Raw genomic sequence first — 22,242 nt, 5'->3', positions numbered from 1 at the left:
ATGCTCCTCAGCTCCTGTCTCATAGCAGTATAATTTCCCCTCCCCCAATTAAATACCTTCTCATACTGTGTGTTCTTATCCCTCTCCATGACTATGGTAAAGGTCAAGGAGTTGTGGTCACTGTCACCGAAATGCTCTCCACCGAGACATCTGACACCTGGCCTGGTTCGTTGCCGAGCACCAAGTCCAATATGGCCTCCCCCCTAGTCGGCCTATCTACATATTGAGTCAGGAATCCTTCCTGGACACACCTGACAATATCTGCTCCATCCAAACCATTTGTACTAAGGAGGTTCCAAACAATATTAGGGAACTTGAAGTCACCCATGACAACAACTCTGTTACTCCTGCACTTTTCCAAGATCTGCCGCCCAATCTGTTCCTCTATCTCTCTGCTGCTATTGGGGGGGGGGGGGGGGTCTATAGAAAACTCCCAATAAAGTGACTGCTCCTTTCTTGGTCCTGACTTCCATCCATACTGACTCAGTAGACAAACCCTCCTCAACGACCTCCTTTTCTGCAGCTGTGGTGCACTCCCTAATTAACAGTGCCGCTCCCCCTCCTCTTTTACCTCCCTCCCTATTCTTCTTAAAACATCTAAATCCCGGAACATCTAACAACCATTCCTGTCCCTGTGAAATCCATGTCTCCGTAATGGCCACAACATCGTAGTTCCAAGTACTGATCCATGCTCTAAGCACATCTCCCTTATTCCTGACGCTCCTTGCATTGAAACAGACACACTTTAACCCATTCCACTGAGTGCAACATTGCCCTATCAACTGTCCATCCTTCCTCACAGACTTGCTGCATACTATTTCTGTCTGTTCAACAGCTACCCTATCCTTTGATCCATAGATCTGGTTCCCATCCCCTGCCAAACTAGTTTAAACCCTCCCGAAGAGCTCTAGCAAACCTCCCACCCAGGATATTGGTGCCCCTCCAATTTAGGTGCAATCCGTCCTTCATGTACGGGTCCCACCTTCCCCAGAAGATATCCCAATGATCCACATATCTGAAGCCTTCCCTCCTGCACCAGCCCTGTAGCCACGAGTTCAGCTGCACTCGCTCTCTGTTCCTTGCCTCACTTGCATGTGGCACCGGTCGCAATCCTGAGATCACTACTCTGCTTGTCCTGCTCTTTAGCTTCCAACCTAACTCCCTAAAATCACTGTTTAAGATCCTCATCCCTTTTCTTAGCTATGTCGTTGGTGCCTATGTGCATCTCGACTTCTGGTTGCTCCCCCTCCCCCTTAAGAATCCTGTAGACTCGATCCGAGACATCCCTGGCCCTGGCACCCGGGAGGCAACATACCTTCCGGGAATCTCGCTCGCGACCACCGAGTCTCCTATCTATTCCCCTAACTATTGAGTCTCCTATCACTATTGCTTTTCTATTCTCCCCCCTTCCCTTCTGAGCCCCAGAGCCAGACTCAGTGCCAGAGACCTGGCCGCTAAGGTCTTCACCTGGTAGGTCATTCCCCCCCAACAGCATCCAAAACAGAATACTTGTTTTGAAGGGGAACGGCCACGAGGGATCCCTTCCCGTTCGTTTTCTTTCCCCTGACTGTAACCCAGCGACTTTGTCCTGTACCTTGGGAGTGGCTACCTACCTGTAACTCTTTTCTATTACCCCCTCTGCCTCCTAGATGATCCAAAGTTCATCCAGCTCCAGTTCCCTAACATGGTCTCTGAGGAGCTGGAGTTGGGTGCACTTCCCGCAGGTATAGTCAGGGGGGACACCAGTGGTATCCTTCACCACCCACATCCTACAGGAGGAGCATGCAACTGCCCTAGCCTCCATCCCCTCTTACCTTACAGAATATAGCTGCCCTGTGGACCAACTGGAACTCCGCCCTCCGACTCTGCTCCCAGTCAGCTGCACTCTCTGTAAACTCCCGGTTCCCTTCACGCTCTTTGAGGAAATGTGGGAAATGAAATGGAAGGAGCACCTTACTCCCTCCTCACCTAACTCCCTCAGTCACCAAACTCTCACTATAGCACCCAAATGCAGCACTCAGTGCAAACAAATAGGATGGGGGATTGGGCCTAGGTAGGGTGGTCTTTCGAAGGGTTGGTGCAGACTCGATGGGCTGAATGGTCTCCTTCGGCACGATAGGGATTCTATGGAAACAGAATGAAAGTTCTCTGGAAATATATTTCCCTTTTTTGTGCCTATCCACAGGTAAAACTCAAGTAATGGGAGAAATCAAGATAGCACTGAAGAGGGAAATGAAGACAGATGGAGAGCAGCTAATCGTGGAGATCCTTCAATGCAGAAACATCACCTACAAATTTAAGTCCCCTGATCATTTACCAGGTATCAGTATTGACTAACATTAGACAGAATAATGGAACCCTTTGGTGTCTATAACATATATGAAGGCATGAATACAGGAATCTGTTACAAAGGAATAACTCATCAAACCGATGGCAAAAGCATAATTCATTGGTACTAACATCATCTCATTTCTGAGAGGCTACTGCAGTTTGGTTAGGGAAGCAACAGATGGACAGTGCATTGGTTAGCACTGCAGCCTCGCGGTGCTGAGGACCCAGGTTCGATCCCGGCCCCAGGTCTCACTCTGTGTGCACATTCTCCCCGTGTCTGTCTGGGTCTCACCCCCCCCCCCCCCCACAATCCAAAGATGTGCAGGGTAGGTGGATTGGCCATGCTAAATTGCCCTTTAATTGGAAAATTAAAAAAACATTGTAAGAAAAGGGAATTTGCAGATTTGTTTTACAATGGCTGGAATTCTCTGTCGGATCACGCAGCGGAGACTCTCCCGTCCTGCTGCAATGAGTGGTGTTTTGGATGAGCGCAAAATTCTCCTTTCTCACTGGAAGCAGCAGCGGGGCCGACTTGGGTCAGAGAATCATTGCAAATATTGGTTAGTTTTGATCTTTGCTGTCGACTGATGTGATGACAAGTGACAACATCAGGGTAAAGATTTGCTACACGTGGTGCATTCTGAAGATATAATTGAGAATTTTGTTGCATGAAGTGCACAAAGGAAATCTTCAATTGGGGAGTTTGGGTCAACCATGGGATCAAACATTATTTGGTGTCTGAGATATGGTACTGTCTCGAAACAGAGTTTCCGTCGATTATCATTCAATTGTACAAGGTGTTTGATTTTCAGTAACAATGTTGGACATGACAGAGATAGTACTTTTTTGTGCCTCATACTCTGTGTTACGAACAGGAGGGGTGTTAACTTAAGAGCCTTGATTTCTCCACTCACGAGCGGTCCAGAAAGGCTTTTTGATTTGCTTCCTCCCTTATACCACTTGGTTTTGGTGTATCCAATTTTTCTATAAACAACCCCATAGCAAACTCAAGATTGGATAAACTTAGAAAGTTAGTTTATTTTCACCCTGAAAAAACATGCATTGACACAGTCAAAGAAGGATAGAGGAAGAAAGGCTTACAGGGCAAAGACCACAAAGACAATAATTACCTTTTCACATGAGTCCAGAATCAAAGTCCAATGGTATATGCCTTCACAGAGGTCAGCAAGCTGAACTCATGTCAGATCATTCTCTTTCCAGTAGAGTCAATCTCCACATTGGGATAGACACACAGAGATTAATCAGTTTTGTTGCTGATGGTGCAGAAATTCCAATTGAAACAATGTAGATGAGGCTAGGCATTGAAACCTGGACAGAGCCCCTTCTCTGTGTTGCTGCTGGTAAATTGTAAAATGGCAGATTTATCTTTGCAGCTCCAAGGTTTGAAGTTAGTTTGAAGGGCAGCACGGTAGCATTGTGGATAGCACAATTGCTTCACAGCTCCAGGATCCCAGGTTCGATTCCGGCTTGGGTCACTGTCTGTGCGGAGTCTGCACATCCTCCCTGTGTGTGCATGGGTTTCCTCCGGGTGCTCCGGTTTCCTCCCACAGTCCAAAGATGTGCAGGTTAGGTGGAGTGGCCATGATAAATTGCCCTCAGTGTCCAAAATTGCCCTTCGTGTTGGGTGGGGTTACTGGGTTATGGGGATAGGGTGGAGGTGTTGACCTTGGGTAGGGTGCTCTTTCAAAGAGCCGGTGCAGACCCGATGGGCCGAATGGCCTCCTTCTGAACTGTAAATTCTATGATAAGGAGCACTGGTTCCCTCAACTGGAGGTTCCTGTCACATGACTCCCAACTATCCACTTTGGCTTTTACAATGGGTATATATCCCTCAGCGGTGCCCATGAGATTGTCAATGTTCCAACCATTAAGTTTTGAAGTGGAATTGTGGGGACCTTTGGCCGAACAAACAAATCAACCAATTGGCTGGGCCTCACTTATGAAATATAGATGACCTCTCAATAGTTCTCCTTGAATTTGAACTGGTACAGCGGTTATCATGGGAGATTTTAATCTGCATATCGATTAGTTTAACCAGATTGGTAAAGGCAGCCTTGAGGAGGAGTTTATAGAATGTGCCCTGGATAATTTCCTGGAACAGTATGTAATGGAACCGACAAGGGAACAAGCGGTCCTAGATCTGGTCCTGTGTAATGAGGCAGGATTAATTAATGATCTCATAGTTAGGGATCCTCTCGGAAGGAGCGACCACAATATGGTGGAATTTAAAATACATTTGGAGGATGACAAGGTAAAATCAAACACTAGTGTTTTGTGCTTAAACAAAGGCGATTACAATGGGATGAGAGAAGAACTAGCTAAGGTAGACTGGGAGCAAAGACTTCATGGTGAAGCAGTTGAGGAACAGTGGAGAACCTTCCAAGCGATTTTCACAGTGTTCAGAAAAGGTTCATACCGACAAAAAAGAAAGACGGTAGAAAGGGGAAAAATCGACCGTTGATATCTAAGGAGGTGAAGGAGAGTATCAAGTTGAAGGAAAAAACATGCAAAGTGGCAAAAATTAGTGGGAGACCAGAGGACTGGGAAGTCTTTAGGGGACAACAGAAAGCTACTAAAAAAGCCATAAAGAAGAGTAAGGTAGACTATGAAAGTAAACTGGCTCAGAACATAAAAGCAGATAATAAAAGCTTCTACAAATATATGACAAAAAAGAGTGGCTAAGGTAAATATTGGTCCTTTGGAAGATGAGAAGGGAGATTTAATAATAGGAGACGGTGAAATGGCTGAGGAGCTGAACAGGTTTTTTGGGTCAGACTTCACAGTGGAGGACACAAATAACATGCCAGTGACTGATGGAAATAAAGATATGATAGGTGAGGACCTTGAGATGATTGTAATCACTAAGGGGGCAGTATTGGGCAAGCTAATGGGGCTAAAGGTAGACAAGTCTCCTGGCCCTGATGGGATGCATCCCAGAGTGTTAAAAGAGATGGCTAGGGAAATTGTAAACGCACTAGTGATAATTAATCAAAATTCACTAGACTCTGGGGTGGTCCCAGAGGATTGGAAAGTAGCAAACGTGACACCACTATTTTAAAAAGGAGGTCGGCAGAAAGCGGGTAATTATAGGCCGGTTATAAGCTTATAAGCTTAACTTCAGTTGTAGGGAAAATGCTGGAATCTATCATTAAGGAGGAAATAGCGGGGCACCTGGAGGGAAATTGTCCCATTGGGCAGACGCAGCATGGGTTCACAAAGGGTAGGTCGTGTCTGACTAATTTGGTAGAATTTTTTGAGGACGTTACCAGTGCAGTAGATAACGGGGAGCCAATGGATGTGGTATATCTGGATTTCCAGAAAGCTTTTGACAAGGTGCCACACAAAAGGTTGCTGCATAAACTAAAGATGCATGGCATTGAGGGTAAAGTGGTAGCATGGGTAGAGGATTGGTTAACTAACAGAAAGCAGAGAGTGGGGATAAATGGGTGTTTCTCTGGTTGGCAACCTGTAACTAGTGGGGTCCCTCAAGGATCAGTGTTGGGCCCGCAGTTGTTCACAATTTACATAGACGATTTGGAGTTGGGGACCAAGTGCAATGTGGCAAAGTTTGCAGACGACACTAAGATGAGTGGTAAAGCAAAAAGTGCAGAGGATACCGGAAGTCTGCAGAAGGATTTGGATAGGTTAGGTGAATGGGCTAGGGTCTGGCAGATGGAATTCAATGTTGCCAAGTGTGAGGCTATCCATTTTGGGAGGAATAACAGCAGAATGGATTATTATTTAAACGGTACGATGTTAAAACATGATGCTGTTCGAGGGACCTGGGTGTGCTGGTGCACAAGCCGCAAAAAGTTGGTGTGCAGGTGCAACAGGTGATTAAGAAGGCTAATCGAGTTTTGTCTTTCGTTGCTAGAGGGATGGAGTTCAAGACTAGGGAGGTTATGCTGCAATTGTATAGGGTGTTGGTGAGGCCGCATCTGGAGTATTGTGTTCAGTTTTGGTCTCCTTACCTGAGAAAGGACATATTGGCACTGGAGGGAGTGCAGAGGAGATTCACTAGGTTGATCCCAGAGTTGAGGGGATTAGATTATGAAGAGAGGTTGAGTAGGCTGGGACTGTTCTCATTGGAGTTTAGAAGGATGCGGGGGGATCTTATTGAAACATATAAAATTATGAAGGGAATAGATAGGATAGATGCGGGCAGGTTGTTTCCACTGGTCGGGGAAAGCAGAACTAGGGGGCATAGCCTCAAAATAAGGGGAAGTAGATTTAGGACGGAGTGTAGGAGGAACTTCTTCACCCAAAGGGTTGTGAATCTCTGGAATTCCTTGCCCAGTGAAGCAGTTGAGGCTCCTTCTTTAAACGTTTTTAAGAAAAAGATAGATACCTTTCTAAAGAATAAAGGGATTCGGGGATATGGTGTACGGGCCGGAGAGTGGAGCTGAGTCCACAAAAGATCAGCCATGATCTCATTAAATGGCGGAGCAGGCTCGAGGGGCCAGATGGCCTACTCCTGTTCCTAGTTCTTATGTTCTAATTTAATCACTGTTGCCCAGAGGAAGCCGTTAGGGTCTCTTCAGAGACAAGGGGCTGGATTCTCTGTGACATCACGTCGAAATCCTGAAACGCGATCGGCCAGAGAATCGGCTCCGACGCCGAAATCGGGCTTGACGCCAGTTTCGGGCCGATTTTGATTTCTCCGCACCCCCAACCCGACGAAATTGCGGCATCCGCTGTGCTGCCCGCACCGCATTATCTGCCCCGATGACCGATTCTCCGGGGCCTTAACGATTCTGAGCCCGGATGGGCCGATTTCCCGACGGAGTGTTTTGAACCACCTATAAAAAATCGTGAGACCAGCGTGCTGGCTTCGGCGGCTGTGAGAGGAGCTAGAAGTTGCCGTGGGGGGACTGTGAGCTCCCATATCGGACACTGGTCGTGCTTCCTGCGGGGAGGAGGGGTAGTGGGGGTGGGCCTTGCCAGGGCCGGGGAAGGGAGGGGGGGACAGTCCGAGCAGCCAGGGATCCTCCAACATGACAGGGGTGGTGCACACACAAGTAACGCCATTAGGGTGGCCATCTTGTTGGCCACCCATCCCAACCCCTGGGTGGACACAGAGAAAACGGCCGTATGGGTGGGTGCCGCCTCCCTCTGCTCCCGACTACCCCAATCAACCGGTGACAGCCATCGAGGGGCCACTCAGGGCCACACTGACAGCAGCCCCCGGCCCCCCCTCCCCCCAGTGAGGGTAGTGCAATAAAACGGTGGCCCTGGCAGCAGGGACGGGCGCCCCCGGTCCTGCTGCAGAGGAGCTGGCGGCAGCTGCTCAGACTGGAGGGCCGCCCACCCGACAGGCTGAGGAGGAGGAGAAGGAGGGGGAGCAGGATGAGGAGGAGGAGATAGTGGTGGTGCCGAGGGCGCCTGATGCGTCCACGCGTCCACTACGACCACGTGTCTTTTGAGAACCTCCCGGACCAGCGGATGAGCCGGGAGATTGTCCGACACATTTGCCACAGGATGGCACACCTGGCACCGCAGGGGAGTGGGGGAGGACACCCAGTGGCCGTCAAGGTGATGGTGGTGCTCAACTTTTATGTGACAGGGTTATTCCAGTCGCCGAGTGGGAATCTTTCCGGCATCTCCCAGGCATTGGCACACCGATGCATCCGTGCCGTCACTGACGCCTTGTATGCCCAGGTGGAATGATACATTCAGTACCCTGTGGACTGCGCCCACCAGGATGTTCGGGCAGCGGGGTTCACTGCCGGCGCCGGGATTCACCAACAGGAAGTGGTACCACTCCATGAACGTTCAGGTGGTCTGTGACCACCAGATGAGGATCCTGCACGTCTGCACCCGATTCCCGGACAGTGTACATGACTCGTTCATGATGGCATAACCTGTAATCCACGGCATGTTCGAGGGACACCCCCCACGGCTGCGGGGCTGGTCGCTGAGCGACAGGGTTACCCGCTGCGATCGTGGCTGATGACGCCTTTACAGAGGCCACAGGCTGATGCGGAGACCCGCTACAATGATGCCCATTGTGCGACCAGGGGCATTGTCAAGAAGTGCTTCGGAATGCTGAAGGTGCACTTCAGGTCCCTGGACCGCTCTGGGGGGGCCGTCCAGTACGAGGCAAGGAGGGTCGGCCGCATCGAGGTGGGCTGCTGCGTCCACAATACAGCCCAGCAAAGGGGCGATGTGCTGGAGGAGGATGAGGAGCAAGGGCAGGCCTCGTCAGGCGAGGAGGAGGAGGGGGAGGGGGACAATGAGCAGGACATGGGGGCTGGCCAGGCACGGGAGTCCTAACTACACCGTCCGCAGGGCCAGCACGCACGAGACGCATTAGTTGACACACGTTTCACCAACTAGGGAGGCGGGGGGGGGGGTTACTCGGCAGGGTCACGGACACCACAATACCACATCCATCTCACCGTCGACCACCCTCCCCACCCCCACCACCGACCACCCTCACCTCCCCCACCACCGACCACCCTCACCTCCCCCACCACCGACCACCAACACCTCCCCCACCACCGACCACCAACACCTCCCCCACCACCGAACACCCTCACCTCCCCCACCACCGACCACCCTCCCCATCCCCACCACCGACCACCAACACCTCCCCCACCACCGAACACCCTCACCTCCCTCACCACTCACACCACCGAACACCCTCACCTCCCCCACCACCGAACACCCTCACCACCACCACCACCGAACCACCCACATGCACACCCCACTCCATTATATATACCTGTTGCACCAAGAGCTGGGGGCCCTGGTTGGCAGTGACAGCGGTTCTGGTCCATGACATGGAGGATGATGACAGCCCACTCTGTGATGAGCTCCATGCTCCACATCGTTAGACAATGACTGACCCATGCCCACCTTCCACCTGGGTGATCCTTGCATCTGAGCTGGCCATTCCATCACACGGCCCTGTCGAATAGCTGGGGAGGGGGTGATGGGGACAGTTAGGGAAGGGGGGGCTGCACAGACCACCTCACTCGTCCACCACCCCTCACTCCCAGTGACCATCACGGACCACTCCACCCATAAGACAGAGGACAGAGGCAGGTTACAATGGTGTTAACATGTGTTTAATGTGAAGAGGTATATACTGTCTGTGCCCTCGCCCCTCTAACTAAACTGTGCCCGGCACCCATGCCAACTTAACTGGTGTCTAACTTCCTGGCCTTACGGGCCCTAACACTACACCTAGGTGGTTCCCAAGACGGTACAGCAGGAGTGGAGGCGGACTGCTGTGACTCCTGCCCTGCAACCTGGGTCCCCCTGCAACGTCTCATGGGGCGGCCCAGCCTGGATGGGCCCGGCTGCTCCTCAGAAGTCCCGGGTGGCATGGTGCCGCCCTGTTCTGCCCGCTGCCCACCAAATGTACCAGGGACAGGAGGGGGGTGGGGGGTGAGCGGGGGGTCCGAGGTGCTGCGCTGTTCCAGGACCTCCTCTGCGGGAGTGACCGGCACTGGCCCCAGCACCTCCTCCTCCCTCGGGGTGCCCGATGGTCCCCGGGCTTCTCCATGGGACGGGGTTGCGAGCAGAGACAAGCCCCAAGGCCCCCCCGCCACCTGGCACTGCCAGTCCTGGTTACCCACTCTGATATCGACAAGAGTCTGCATGTCAGCGACCATGGAGCACAGGGAGTGGGCCATCCCTGCTGGGACTGCGCCACCTCCCTCTGGGTCTGTGTGACGCCGGCCAGTACCTGGGAAATGGCACCGATGACCTCAGACATGGCCTGCTATGACTGGGCCACGCTGAGGAGCGTCGCTGCGATATCCAGGTGGCTCTGGCACGTGGCTGCCTGTGAGAGGGCAGCCCTGCCCTCGGCCACGGCCCCCACCTGCACAGAAAGCCCTAGGCCGTGCACAGGCTGACCCACGTCCGAAACCACGTCGCCCCCATTGTCTCCACTGCGGACGCCACCCGTGTGGTTTCGGACTGGGTGGGAAGTATGACTGGCACCACCCCCTGCTCCTGGACGCGGATAGACTACTCCAACTGCGCCTGCAGGTGCCGGACGCCGGTCGTCATCCCCTCCTCTAGTCCCTGGGCCGTTGACTGCATCCGATCTATGGGTGGGACTGGATGTTCCAGGAGCCCAGGACCTGTCTGGGTGGCAGCTGGTTGCTGGGGCCAGTCTGCCCTCCGACCGTCCGGCCCCTCGGCTGCTCCTACCTCCACCTGCTGTACCGGGACAGTGCTCATCAGAGAGTGTCCCAGAAGACTCATCACTAAAGTGCCCAACCGAGGTGAGTGTCTCTGAGATGGTGGAGGCTGTTGGAGACAGCTGCTATGGAAAGTCTGTGTCCTCCTCCAACCCAAACTCCAGGATCTCCTGGGTATTGGTCTCCTGGGTTTCGGTCCGCTGGGTTTCGGTCCGCTGGGTCGTCTCGGGCAGACGGCTGGTGTTCTAGCAGCTCTCCCCGTCAGTGCTCGGATTTCTGGGGGGTACCGGCCCTGGCACTGGGTGGGGCCAGGGGGGCCCTGGCTGGTCCTGTAACAAGACAGCATGTATGGTTAGACAGGACAGGGGTGAGGTGTGAGGTGGTGAGGGCTGGGGTGAGGGAAGCTGGGATGAAGGGGGTGGAGGGGGTGGGGGTTTGGAGGGTGTGGGGTGTGGGGGGTGTGAGTGTGGGTGGTTGGGGTGAGGGGGTTGTGCAGTGAGAGGGGTGTGTGGGGGGTGTGAGTGTGGGGGGTTGGGGTGGGGGGTGTTAGGGTGAGGGGGGTTGGGGTGAGGCGGGTGTGGGTTGAGGGGGGTGAGGGGCGAGGGGGTGAGGGGCGAGGGGGGGCACACATTTGTTGTGAGGATCTGCAATCAGGCAGTGGGTCTCACTTTGTGGCGCCAACCACCCCGTCAGCGACTTCCCGCTCCTCCGGCCCGCCGACAATGTACAGTGCCCTCTGCTCGGGCACAGTGAGGGGTGGTCCCCCTCCGGTCCTCTCCTGCTCCCGGCGGTTGTGCGCAGAATTGTCCTGGGGGGGGGGCGGTGGGGAAGGGTCAGACACAAAGATCGACAGTGTTAGACGGTCCGCCGCATGCAGCCCGGGGTTAGGTCTCTGATGGCATCGATGCCCAGAGCACAGGGCCATTGTGGCTGGGGTGGGTGCAGACATGTGGGTCAGGGTGGGGGTGCGACCGTCCCCCTGGGGGTGGGGAGGCAAGTCACGTGAAATGAAAATCGCTTATTGTCACAAGTAGGCTTCAAATGAAGTTACTGTGAAAAGCCCCTAGTCGCCACATTCCGGCACCTGTTCGGGGAGGCTGGTACGGGAATTGAACCGTGCTGCTGGCCTGCCTTAGTCTGCTTTCAAAGCCAGCGATTTATCCCTGTGCTGTGTGTGGGGGTAGGGGGGGTTGGTGCCAGGGGCACAGTGCTGGGTATTCACCCTGTCTGCCCTGTGGAGTGCGTGCAGATTTTCCCTGCAATGGTCTGCACTTCGGGCCACCACGCTGATGGCGCTGATGGCGACTGCCACCTCTACCCAGGCCTGGCCAACTATGGCGCCTGCTGACCTCCATCCCGGCCCGGGGTGCAGCGACAGCCTCCTCTCCTCTACGGAGTCAAGGAGGGTTTCCAATTCGGCATCCCGGAAGCGTGCCGCTGCCCGCCTTGTGACTCTTGAGTGGGGGAGGGGGAGAATCCATAACGTGCTGCAGCGATGTCATGTCCATCACGGGACCAGTGAATCGGCCGCCGGTCCGTTTATATCGTGATGGCTTCACGATCCGCCCGTGCTAGCCCCTTGGGAGCGGTTGAGTCGCTGCAACTGGGGGCCCGATGACGCCGTCGTGAAACTCCAGCGTTTTCACGATGGCGTCAACACTCAATCCAGCCCAATGAGGCTCAGGACGGGATTCTCTCAACCCACGCCAGGCCGGAGAATCGCCGGGCGCGAATCGCACAACGCCGCCCTGACGCCAGTCCTTCGATTCTCTGGAGAGAGGAGAATCGGCGCCATTGGTGCTGGTGCAGCACCAGTCGGGGGCTGCTCTACGCGGCCCCCCACGGCGATTCTCTGTCCAGGATGGGCCGAGCAGCCGTAAAAAAAATCCAAGTCGCGCCGGCGCCGTGGACGTGTGGTCTTACCCGGCGGGTTCTCGGCGTGCATCCTTCCGGGGCGACCTGGTGGGGAGGAGGGGGGTTCGACCCCGGGGGAGGCCTCCGCTGTGGCCTGGTCCGCGATCGGGGCCTACTGATCAGCAGGCCGGCCTCTCGGGCTGCGGGCCTCTTTTGCTCCGCGTCGGCCCCTGTAGCCCTACGCCATGTTGCAGAGAAGGGCGCGGAGAAGGGAGCCACTGCACATGCGTGCATTCGGTCCGGTCGCAGTGCGCATGTGCAGACCCGCGGCACCCATTTGAGGCCGGTATCAGCAGCTGGAGCGGCGTGGGTCGCTCCAGTGCCATGCTGGCCCTCTGTAGGGGTCAGAACCGCTGCTCCTGAGGCCATGTTGACGCCGTCGAGAAATGTTACGCCGTTTACGACGACATCAACACTTAGCCTCAGGATCAGAGAATCCCGCCTTCAAATTTTTGGGGTATTTCAGGGAGAGGGGTGGTGTTCTTGTTCCTTGTGATCCGAAATTTAATTGTGTGATTTATTTTGATTCTGTGCTCAAGCAAGCCTGCTTGTTACTGTGCAACTTTGCAGCCTGTGACGCAATAGTCCACTGGGGAGAGAAAATTAAGAGTCTGCAGAGACTTGGAAATGAAAAATAGTCAGTCATTTAAGTGACTGAAGATGGGACATCAGTCACCAAATATTTCACTGCCTTGCAAAAGTTGACCGTTTCTCTCCATAATTCTTCAATCCAAGTAACATCAGACAACAATGACGAAAGTGATCTGCAATGACAATAGTAATGGGGAAAATAATCAAAATGGAGTGAAGCCATTCTGTAAACCTCACATTATAAATTAAAAGTAATGTCGTGGTTCAAAACCCTAATTTGGTTTTCAAATGACAGTTGGCATGAAACGACAACCCAGGAACAACTCCTAGGTGTTTAGTGTTCCCTAGAATAGGCTCTCATACTTTTTTTCCCAATTTTTCTCCTCATAGTGAGTCAATCTGAGCTGCTCCAATCTTCAGTTATCTTCATCACACAAACATTCTTCAAATCCAAATCTGGACCTAAGAAATTACAAGCAATATTTTGACGGCAGGAACCCTGGAGACATTGAACAAATTGCTAAAAACAGTTATATATAACATTTTTCCCAAGTGGTTGCCATAACACCAATGAGAAATCAGACAAACGACGGATAATTTGTGAAATTTAGTAGCAGCAGTCTATCTGCCATATAAGGCACCACAGTTGGACCTAAATATGAGCCAATCCACGTAATGTTCAGCAGGGTTCACTGAACAATGAGCATAATTGTGCACTCTGCTTTTCTTCAATGCCACGGCTAAATTTAACATCCCCAACATTCACTCGTTGACATCTTCTAAATTAAGATTGATAAATGATCAAACCTGGCTCTGTACTATTCTATGTTACTCAGTACTGCACTTGAATGAACCCTTCATGTTATTAATTGTATTCTGCCAGTTCAGGTTGATCATAGAATTCACAGTGCAGAAGGAGGCCATTCGGCCCATCAAGTCTGCACCTGCCTTTGGAAAGAGCACTCGCTTAAGCCCACAACTCCACCCTATCCCCGTAACCCCACCTCACCTTTTTAGACACTAAGGGCAATTTATCATGGCCAATCCACCTAACCTGCACATCTTTGGACTGTGGGAGGAAATCGGAGCACCCGGAGGAAACACATGCAGATATGGGGAGAACGTGCAGACTCCGCACAGACAGTGACCCAAGCCGGGAATCAAAACTGGGACCTTGCAGCTGCGAAGCAACTATACTAACCACTGTGCTACCATGCTGCCCGGGAGCTGTGAAGCATCCCATGTCACTTTTAACAAAGAGCTAGAGCCTGGCTAATATGTATCCCTCAGTTGACTTTACAATGGCAGATTGTCTGGTCATTATCATAGTTCACACACTTGTGAAAGCTTTGTGTGTGAAAACTGGCTGTAGAGTTTTCTACATCGGAGCAGCGTCACCACTTCAAAAGTGTTGGTGTAAATCACTTTGAGATGTTCAGTGGTCAGAAAAAGTGTGATATAAATGCAAATTTCTCCCTTTCTTTATTCACAGACCTGTATGTAAAATTATATGTCATAAACGTTTCAACACAAAAGCGAATATTTAAGAAAAAGACTCGGGTCTGCAGACACGACCGGGAGCCATCATTTAATGAGACGTTTCGTTTTAGTCTGAACTCAGCTGGCCACTCCCTCCAGGTAATGTTCTGTACAGCACCTGTATCTGAGCATGTTATAAATCATGAGACTACTTGACTGCTCAATTAATTCTCTTCATTTTTAGAGCTTATTTCTCTGTGTGTCATGGAATTTTAGATTTGTAGAATTACATCATTTGCTACAATCTTCAAACAGAAATTAGGAGTGGATGATGCATCCCAGCCACTTCTGGAGGACACCAGCATCACGGATGCTAATCTTCAGCCAATTTCAGTCACTCCACATGATATCAAGAAATGGCGAGGGCGGCACAATGATTAGCACTGCTGCTTCACGACACCGAGGACCCGGGTTTGATATGGGATCCCAGTCCTCTGCACCCTGGTTCTCAGCTCTGAGCACAGAGCCAGAGTGATGGAGTGGAGATCCAGAGCATATCCCCATGAACGCTTTTGCAATCTGATAGGTCTGTCACTCCAGAGCAGTCGCTAGTCTGTCCATAGAGGAAACTTTGCGCTCTGAAGTGTGGGTTATTGCAGTGCAAATTGTCTGGATTGATACCTTCAAAGACTGTGCTAGAACACACAACTCCTTTGGTATCTCCACCAAATCTCCGCGCTCCTTGCTCTGGATGTCCAGTATCTGCAGCCAAACAGACAACTCCAGAGGCTCATCATTTGACTCAGATTCAGCCTCTGGATCATTGTGAATAATCCTCTGAATGTCCAAGACATGCACCATCCAATTCTCCACCAGTTGCTTGTTGATTGTGAAGTGCCCTCAACAGATTGTGCTTCCTCTTGCTCTGAGGCACAATACCCGGCCGAGCTTCCTGTAACTGCACTGGTGCTTGGTGTGAGGGAAAGAATGCTCCACTGCATTCTCCAATCCCGGTCGAGCTGCCAGTTACTGCACTGGTGCTTGTTATGAGGAAGAGGATGTACCACTACACTCGCTAAGGTTCCCCTTCCTCCTCTGAGCCCAGTGTCAGTACATCAGGGCCAGCATTCGCAGGCAGTTGATGTGCAGGAGACAAAAAAGAAAGGGAAGGTTATGGTCAACATTATGTTGTGTGCAAAGGCACAACCTTCCACTATTGTAAAACTACATGCAGAGTCAGATATTACTCTTGGTTAGCACTGAACAACTTCTAGGGTGCAACACTGTTTCCTCCCTGATCCATGGGAGCATTTGAAAGCATAAACCATCATTCACTACAGTATACCAGGCATTGCACATCCTCCCCTTAGCCCTTTTAACACCTCTCTTTCGACTGTAAATAATACGTACAATCTCACCAACCTGAGTCCTTGCTCCAATCTTGCCTCTGCCAATTGCCTCTGCCATAGTTCCAGTCATTGACAGTGAGCTCCAGCAGTTCTTCTTTCCCCCCCCCCCCGCCCCCCCAGCCCCACTTTGCACAGGCCTTTGGCCACATTCAGTGTCATTTGTGCATCATGTTACCTCACACTTCTGAGCAATAAACAAGGCATTACCCAGAAGGTGCCTTCTCATGATCATCTGTGTACCCTCTTTTACTTACCCTCGCAAATCTTAAAAGATCATTGATCCTCTTTGTGCATTGAATCCACATTCTCCCAGTAATTTCCAGTCTACTCTGCTACCTCCATTAAGACTGCTCTGGTTATGCTGGGAGGTTTTCTCTTTCCATTAAAAGGTTTGATGTCCATCTGTTACTCACAGCCTGGAGGAAGGCTCACAGTGAGTCATCATTGAACCTTGGGGCCTTCCTGTTCCTTCGCTCCTCACCGCCTGGATCCTTTCTTTTGGTCATCTATGGAGGAGAAACAAGCGTCATATTTCCCTATTTTCAAAATGGTTATGTTTAGAATCTATTCCATGGCTGTGTCTTCCCTGCCATGGGTCCTTAATTCTACCTGTCTGTGAAAATAGTCAAAACTTCATACTTACCCATGGCAGACCAGTAACTCCTTCAACAGAAAGCAAGAGTTTTCAAATTACTATCCATGGTGGAGTGGAATCATTTTTGCAGAGCAGAAATTGATCTTACTAAGCTGGAATCATTCTTACTGAGGTGGCATTCAAGACACCACAGTTCTCCAAGGAAGTCTCATGCAAATCATGTTTGAGAGATTTGCAAAGAAATTGAAAACTTCTTTGATTAAACAAATGCAGATAAATCTTACCTCTGTTATTCTATTTGCTTCTTTGCCAACGGCTTTACGATATATTGTTCCTTCTGAATTTAGTTCTTGGAATTCTAAAATGCTGGAAAATGTTACACATCAGAGTGCTGAATCCATGCTCCCCTAATGCAGTGTTGAGTTAGGTTTTACACATTGAATAACCTGTAACTTGGATACTTCAATATGAATTAACCTCTTGATTTTTCTGCTTTAGATTTTGTTGATTTCTAATGGTGGGAAGTTCATGAGGAAGACATTGATTGGTGAAGCATACATCTGGCTTGACAAAGTGGATTTAAGGAAGAGAATAGCGAACTGGCACAAATTGTTAGTCAGCTCAACAGAAAGCCAACGAGGAGCTGCACCTGGCTTTAATCTACAAAACTGACACCATCATCATGTGGAAAGCATAAATCCAGATCTTTGATTGTCTTCTTGTATAGCAAGGTTCTTCAAGAAGGCCAAAGGAAATGTGTCCCCATTTGTTTGGACTGTAGCTATCATGCCTCACCAAGGTGTAATATAGTTCAGTTTTACATGGCTCAGAGTGACAGCATTTAAAGTGAAGAAACCAGGTTGTAATGTCCTGACCATTCTCAATGTGTATAAATATAAAGAAAATAAAGTATCGAGAGGATTAGCATACACCTTTAGGTAGGTGCTGGTGTGTCAAGTATGGTGAGACAAATGAGATCTGGTCATGGAATTTTATCCTGTGGTTTAAACGGGAGATTAGCCCAGTTAGGTGAGTTAACATAACCACGCCACACACTTGCTGTCCAATAGCCAACTTTACAGGTGAAAATGTCAATGTATTTTTCTGATGTTCAGTCATATACACAAACTTGCAGTAATAATGATGGTAAGAAAATATTCTTATGAATTGTATTGTTCAAAAAAGATACCTTTGAAATAAATGTATTTGGGCTTCTGTTCCTTTATAACAAAACTGGTTGTGGAAAGAGCAAGGAAAAAGGTTAGTGAATCAGAGATTATAGAACATGCATTTCAGACCTTTTTTCTGCTGAGGCTGAATGTACACTTGCGATATTTGTACTTCATTTACTTTTGAAGGTTTTGTGTGGATTACTGTATTTTTATGGCATACTCAGGGGAAGGACGATATGATTCATATGCAAAAAAGGTACCGGTTTATCAATAAGAAGGCAGGTTTTGTGTCAAATTGTGAAGATAATCTAAATTATAGGAAGAGATAAATTGTCTGGCAGGAAACTTGATGGTAATCATAATTTATTTTTAAATTTGGCATTTTATAAGCCACTTATTAAATCCACCTCTTGCTTCCTTCCCAGAATTTCAGCCTTTTTTTAAGCAAACTATTGGTAGAGGTGAAAGATTTGCTAAGCTGCAGATATGTGCTCTTTGAGTAGAGTGATGAAGTGGTCATCAGCATATATCAGAGACATTCATAATAATGAAGGTCCACCTTTATGGTTCCAGTATATACAAACAGCAGATAGTAGCATGCTGGAAGACCTCTAATCATCACCAGTTAGCAGCAGTTATTATATCGTTACTTCTGCTAAAAGATACATTTTATTTTGCAATCGTTACTTGCTAATAGTTTCGGAGGGCTTGCTGAGAACATGTGCATGTTCAATTAATTTTCCTACTATTGTAACCATGAATGTTTAATTGAATTCCATTGTTGCTTAGTATTATTCAGAATATATATCTTAAATTCTGTATATATGTGTGGCTGTATAGGTTTAGGGTTTGTGGAGGAGGGAGATAGAGGAAGAAAGCGTTCATCCTTAAGACAAATTATTCAGTGAAGAATTTGGAACATGCTTCCAGAATGTGCATGGTCAGTTCCATTGTTTTATACGTAAATATATGTATATATAATATATATATACATACTTGACTGGAGGTACTCTATGCAAAACAGACTACAAATTTTGGATGCATTTGTCAAACAAAAAATGACATGAGGTTGAGACTAAAAAGTGAGTAAAAGCACATTGTGTACACGTTTTCTTATGTTGCATTCTAATACAGTGTACAGATTTGACAGCAGAATGGTTGTTCTGATACTATATTAAATGTATTCTTTGTAATAAAAATGGTGGCTGATAAATAGATTAACCACTTACCATGGAAAGTCCCTTTGTAATCCATCATTTTATGCCTTTTGCTTGCCTGCACAGGCTTTATGTCAAAGTAAAAAAACAAATTGTATCCATAAAATCTCAATAAGATTCTGTCCAACATCTCGCTGCCTGGTTTTAGCATTCCCATGCAGCTTATATTATGTCTGCAAAAGATGATGAAAATGGGTGACATAAGTTTTATTAATGGAACCTTTTAGATCTAGAACCATAACATAACATTTCTTAGGATTTGTGTTACTTGCCAATAATTTTCAATCCAAAATTGCTACATTTAAATAAAAAATATAATTTATAGAAACTAGGAACTGAGAAAATAACTAAAACATAGATGATGACTGTAATTTCACAGCATGTCCTAAAGGTAATTTATATCACCATTCCTGATATGGGTTCTTGCTGTTAAGCCAGAAGACATGAATGACAGATAGCTGTCTTTATTTCTGGGTGGATAAGGCAGGCATCAAAATAATGTACATAATGAGGTTACATTTCCTAAAGTATCTTTAAAATTATTCTTTTATTTATAAATGGCAGAACAACAATGGAAAATGATTAAAATTAACAGTGCAAATACATTCCTGATTGAATAAAAGTCAGAGTGAAGCAGGGATTAGTTTAAAGTAGAAATATGACTTTGCTTGCCTTTATTGAAAGATGCCAGCCTGATTCAAGAATCTGGAATCTGTGTTTTTAATGCTTCTGGTTTTGATTCTTTGAGAATAGCCTCAAATTTATTGGACTTTTGACAAAAATCTGTCTTGAAATAATTGTGAGTGCTGTAGGTAATCAAACTGTCGGAATTATATTTAAATACTTTGGAATACAGCTTATGTTGACTTGCAGAAAGGGCACAGTTTTTTATGCCATATTGTTGCATTAATGCAGTTTGCTGTCTGTTTTAGTGAATCCTACGCCCATTAAACCCTACCTGATGGATGAGTGTCCTAGTGTCTTAGGTATGAATAAAACATGTGTCTGATGTGAATAAAGTAGTCCCTTTGTACCATGTAAATATAACTTCTTTTCTACAGCAGGTTTTGAAATATTTTTTTTGGTCTGACATTCAGCATGTGAATGTGAACAATGTACTGGTTGTTTAAAAAAAACTTTAAAAAGATGAAAATAAACATTTTAAAATATCAACAAAAGCTATAGGGTATTAACTGTTCCAGATGTTCAGTGATGGTTGAATTGCTTGTGCGCTATCAACCTTTCAGTACCTGTACAGCAAACCTCTTCTTTAGTTTATGAAAATAAATTGCAGTTGTCCCTGACTTTGAAAATAAATGTCATGTATTACCACACTTTGAATTCATTTGTAAGATGTTGCATGTTTTGTGTGTGGCTCATTATCTTAAATTTGTAAATCAAGTTGATTATTTTTCATTGCTTCCAGATTCTCTGGAATCAATATGAAGGTTGTATAAATAAAGAGAATTGTTCCTCATGATTCCTGTAAAAATATTGCTTGTAAATCTGTCTGGAATCTTATTCTATGTAAAGATCATGATGTCATAGTTTTGTGATTGTATACAGGGGGTTTCCAGGGACACTAGATACAAACTGTGTTGTATAAAAGGCTGTTACCCTACCCTCAACATTAAATATTGAAAAAACAATATATTCAATTCTTTATTTGATTCTCAAAGAACTCATTAATCAGGATTAATTTATATAAATAAAAATGAAATGCCGGGAATGCTCAGCTGATCTGGCAACATCTGTCGGGAGAAAAGTTGGGCTATTTGGTTGAATCTTCCAGCAAACATCAGGAACCCAAAAAGGGACATCTTGCTGCTGCCAGGTCGCGTGCCCAGAGGCTCACAACTTCTGCACGCAGAGCGTGCGCCAAAAACAATTAGCACCTTTTTGGAGCCCGTAAGTGGCTTAAAATTGCACCATTCCTCTAATTCTTAGGGTTAAGGTCAGGTGTTTGTAAAAATTGTTAGGGGTAATGTTAGGATGAGGATTAGGGTTCAGGGATTTTTAAAATTGTTCAGGTTAGGGTCAGGATTACGGGGTCAGGGTTAGGGTTAGGGGATTGTAATTATTGTCAATAAATTCTTGCGGCGTATCATGAAAAAGGGACGTCTTGCCATGGCCGGGTGTCCTGGCCACGAGGGCCACCAGCAACCCACCACCGGGGCTCCATTCGTCCGACATCCCCACACACACACCCCCACACCACCCCCACACATACACCCACCCACACCACCCCCCACACACATAAGAACTAGGAGCAGGAGTAGGCCACCTGGCCCCTCGAGCCTGCTCCGCCATTCAATGAGATCATGGCTGATCTTATGTGGACTCAGCTCCACTTTCCTGCCCAAAAACCATAACCCTTAATCCCTTTATTCTTCAATAAACTATCTATCTGTATCTTAAAAACATTTAATGAAGGAGCCTCTACTGCTTCACTGGGCAAGGAATTCCATAGATTCACAACCCTTTGGGTGAACAAGTTCCTCCTAAACTCAGTCCTAAATCTACTTCCCCTTATTTCAAAGCTTTGTCCCCTAGTTGTGCTTTCACACGCCAGTGGACACAACCTGCTTGCATCTATCCTATCTATTCCCTTCATAATTTTATATGTTTCTATAAGATCCCCCCTCATCCTTCTAAATTACAACAAGTACAGTCCCAGTCTACTCAACCTCTCCTCGTAATCCAACCCCTTTGATGTGTTGGGTGCTCTGCTACACAGACGAACCAACACGGTTGCGAATGGTACAACTCAGTTTTATTACTAACATATATTTACAGTGGTAAACTGGTTACTGAGGTTCGATCATAATCCTTCAATCTGTGGACCTATTCCTAACACTATCTTGGAGTGGCACTCAGCACATGGTGGATGTCTGAGTGGCTTGCTGTGAGCTCTGTGCCCTGAGCTGTCTCCTGCTGGAATGCGCCGGAAGTGTCGTGTTCCCTGTTTTGTACTGTGTATGCTCTTGCCTGTGATTAGCTGTGGTGTTGTGTGTGTTGATTGGTCCGTTGATCTGTCCATCAGTGTGTATGTATGTTTGTACCATGATGTTTACCTGACTATCATGACACCCTTCAGCTCTGGGATTAACCTAGTGAATCTCCTTTGCACACCCTCCAGTGCCAGTACGTCCTTTCTCAAGTAAGGAGACCAAAACTGAACACAATACTCCAGGTGTGGCCTGACTTTATACAATTGCAGCATAACCTCCCTAATCTTAAACTCCATCCCTCTAGCAACACACACCCACCGCCAAGACCCCACACACCCACCTACACCTCCACCCCCACCACAACCCCCCACACTGCCCCCTCAACCCCCACACCCACCCACCCACA

The 22,242-nt window shown here is 48.2% G+C and overlaps 1 protein-coding gene across 6 annotated transcripts in view; it reads left to right on the top strand.

Moving 5' to 3' along the window:
• pcloa (piccolo presynaptic cytomatrix protein a) overlaps positions 1–20,534 on the top strand; it is a 633,232-nt gene extending 612,698 nt beyond the window's left edge. For 5 of the 6 annotated variants that reach the window (XM_072470931.1, XM_072470933.1, XM_072470932.1 and 2 more), the window contains 3 exons: positions 2,186–2,320; positions 14,506–14,651; positions 16,995–20,534. In XM_072470931.1, coding sequence (XP_072327032.1) covers positions 2,186–2,320; positions 14,506–14,651; positions 16,995–17,168 — 455 coding nt within the window. In that variant the 3' untranslated portion in view covers positions 17,169–20,534. Of the gene's footprint in view, positions 1–2,185; positions 2,321–14,505; positions 14,652–16,994 lie in introns of those variants that run through there. The other variant, XR_011934010.1, reaches the window with a different exon arrangement.
• The last annotated feature ends 1,708 nt before the right edge of the window (positions 20,535–22,242 follow it).

The sequence above is a fragment of the Scyliorhinus torazame genome, chromosome 13 (assembly GCF_047496885.1).
Source record: "Scyliorhinus torazame isolate Kashiwa2021f chromosome 13, sScyTor2.1, whole genome shotgun sequence".
NCBI classification, from domain to species: domain Eukaryota; kingdom Metazoa; phylum Chordata; class Chondrichthyes; order Carcharhiniformes; family Scyliorhinidae; genus Scyliorhinus; species Scyliorhinus torazame.
This window is presented reverse-complemented; position numbering and strand designations above follow the sequence as displayed.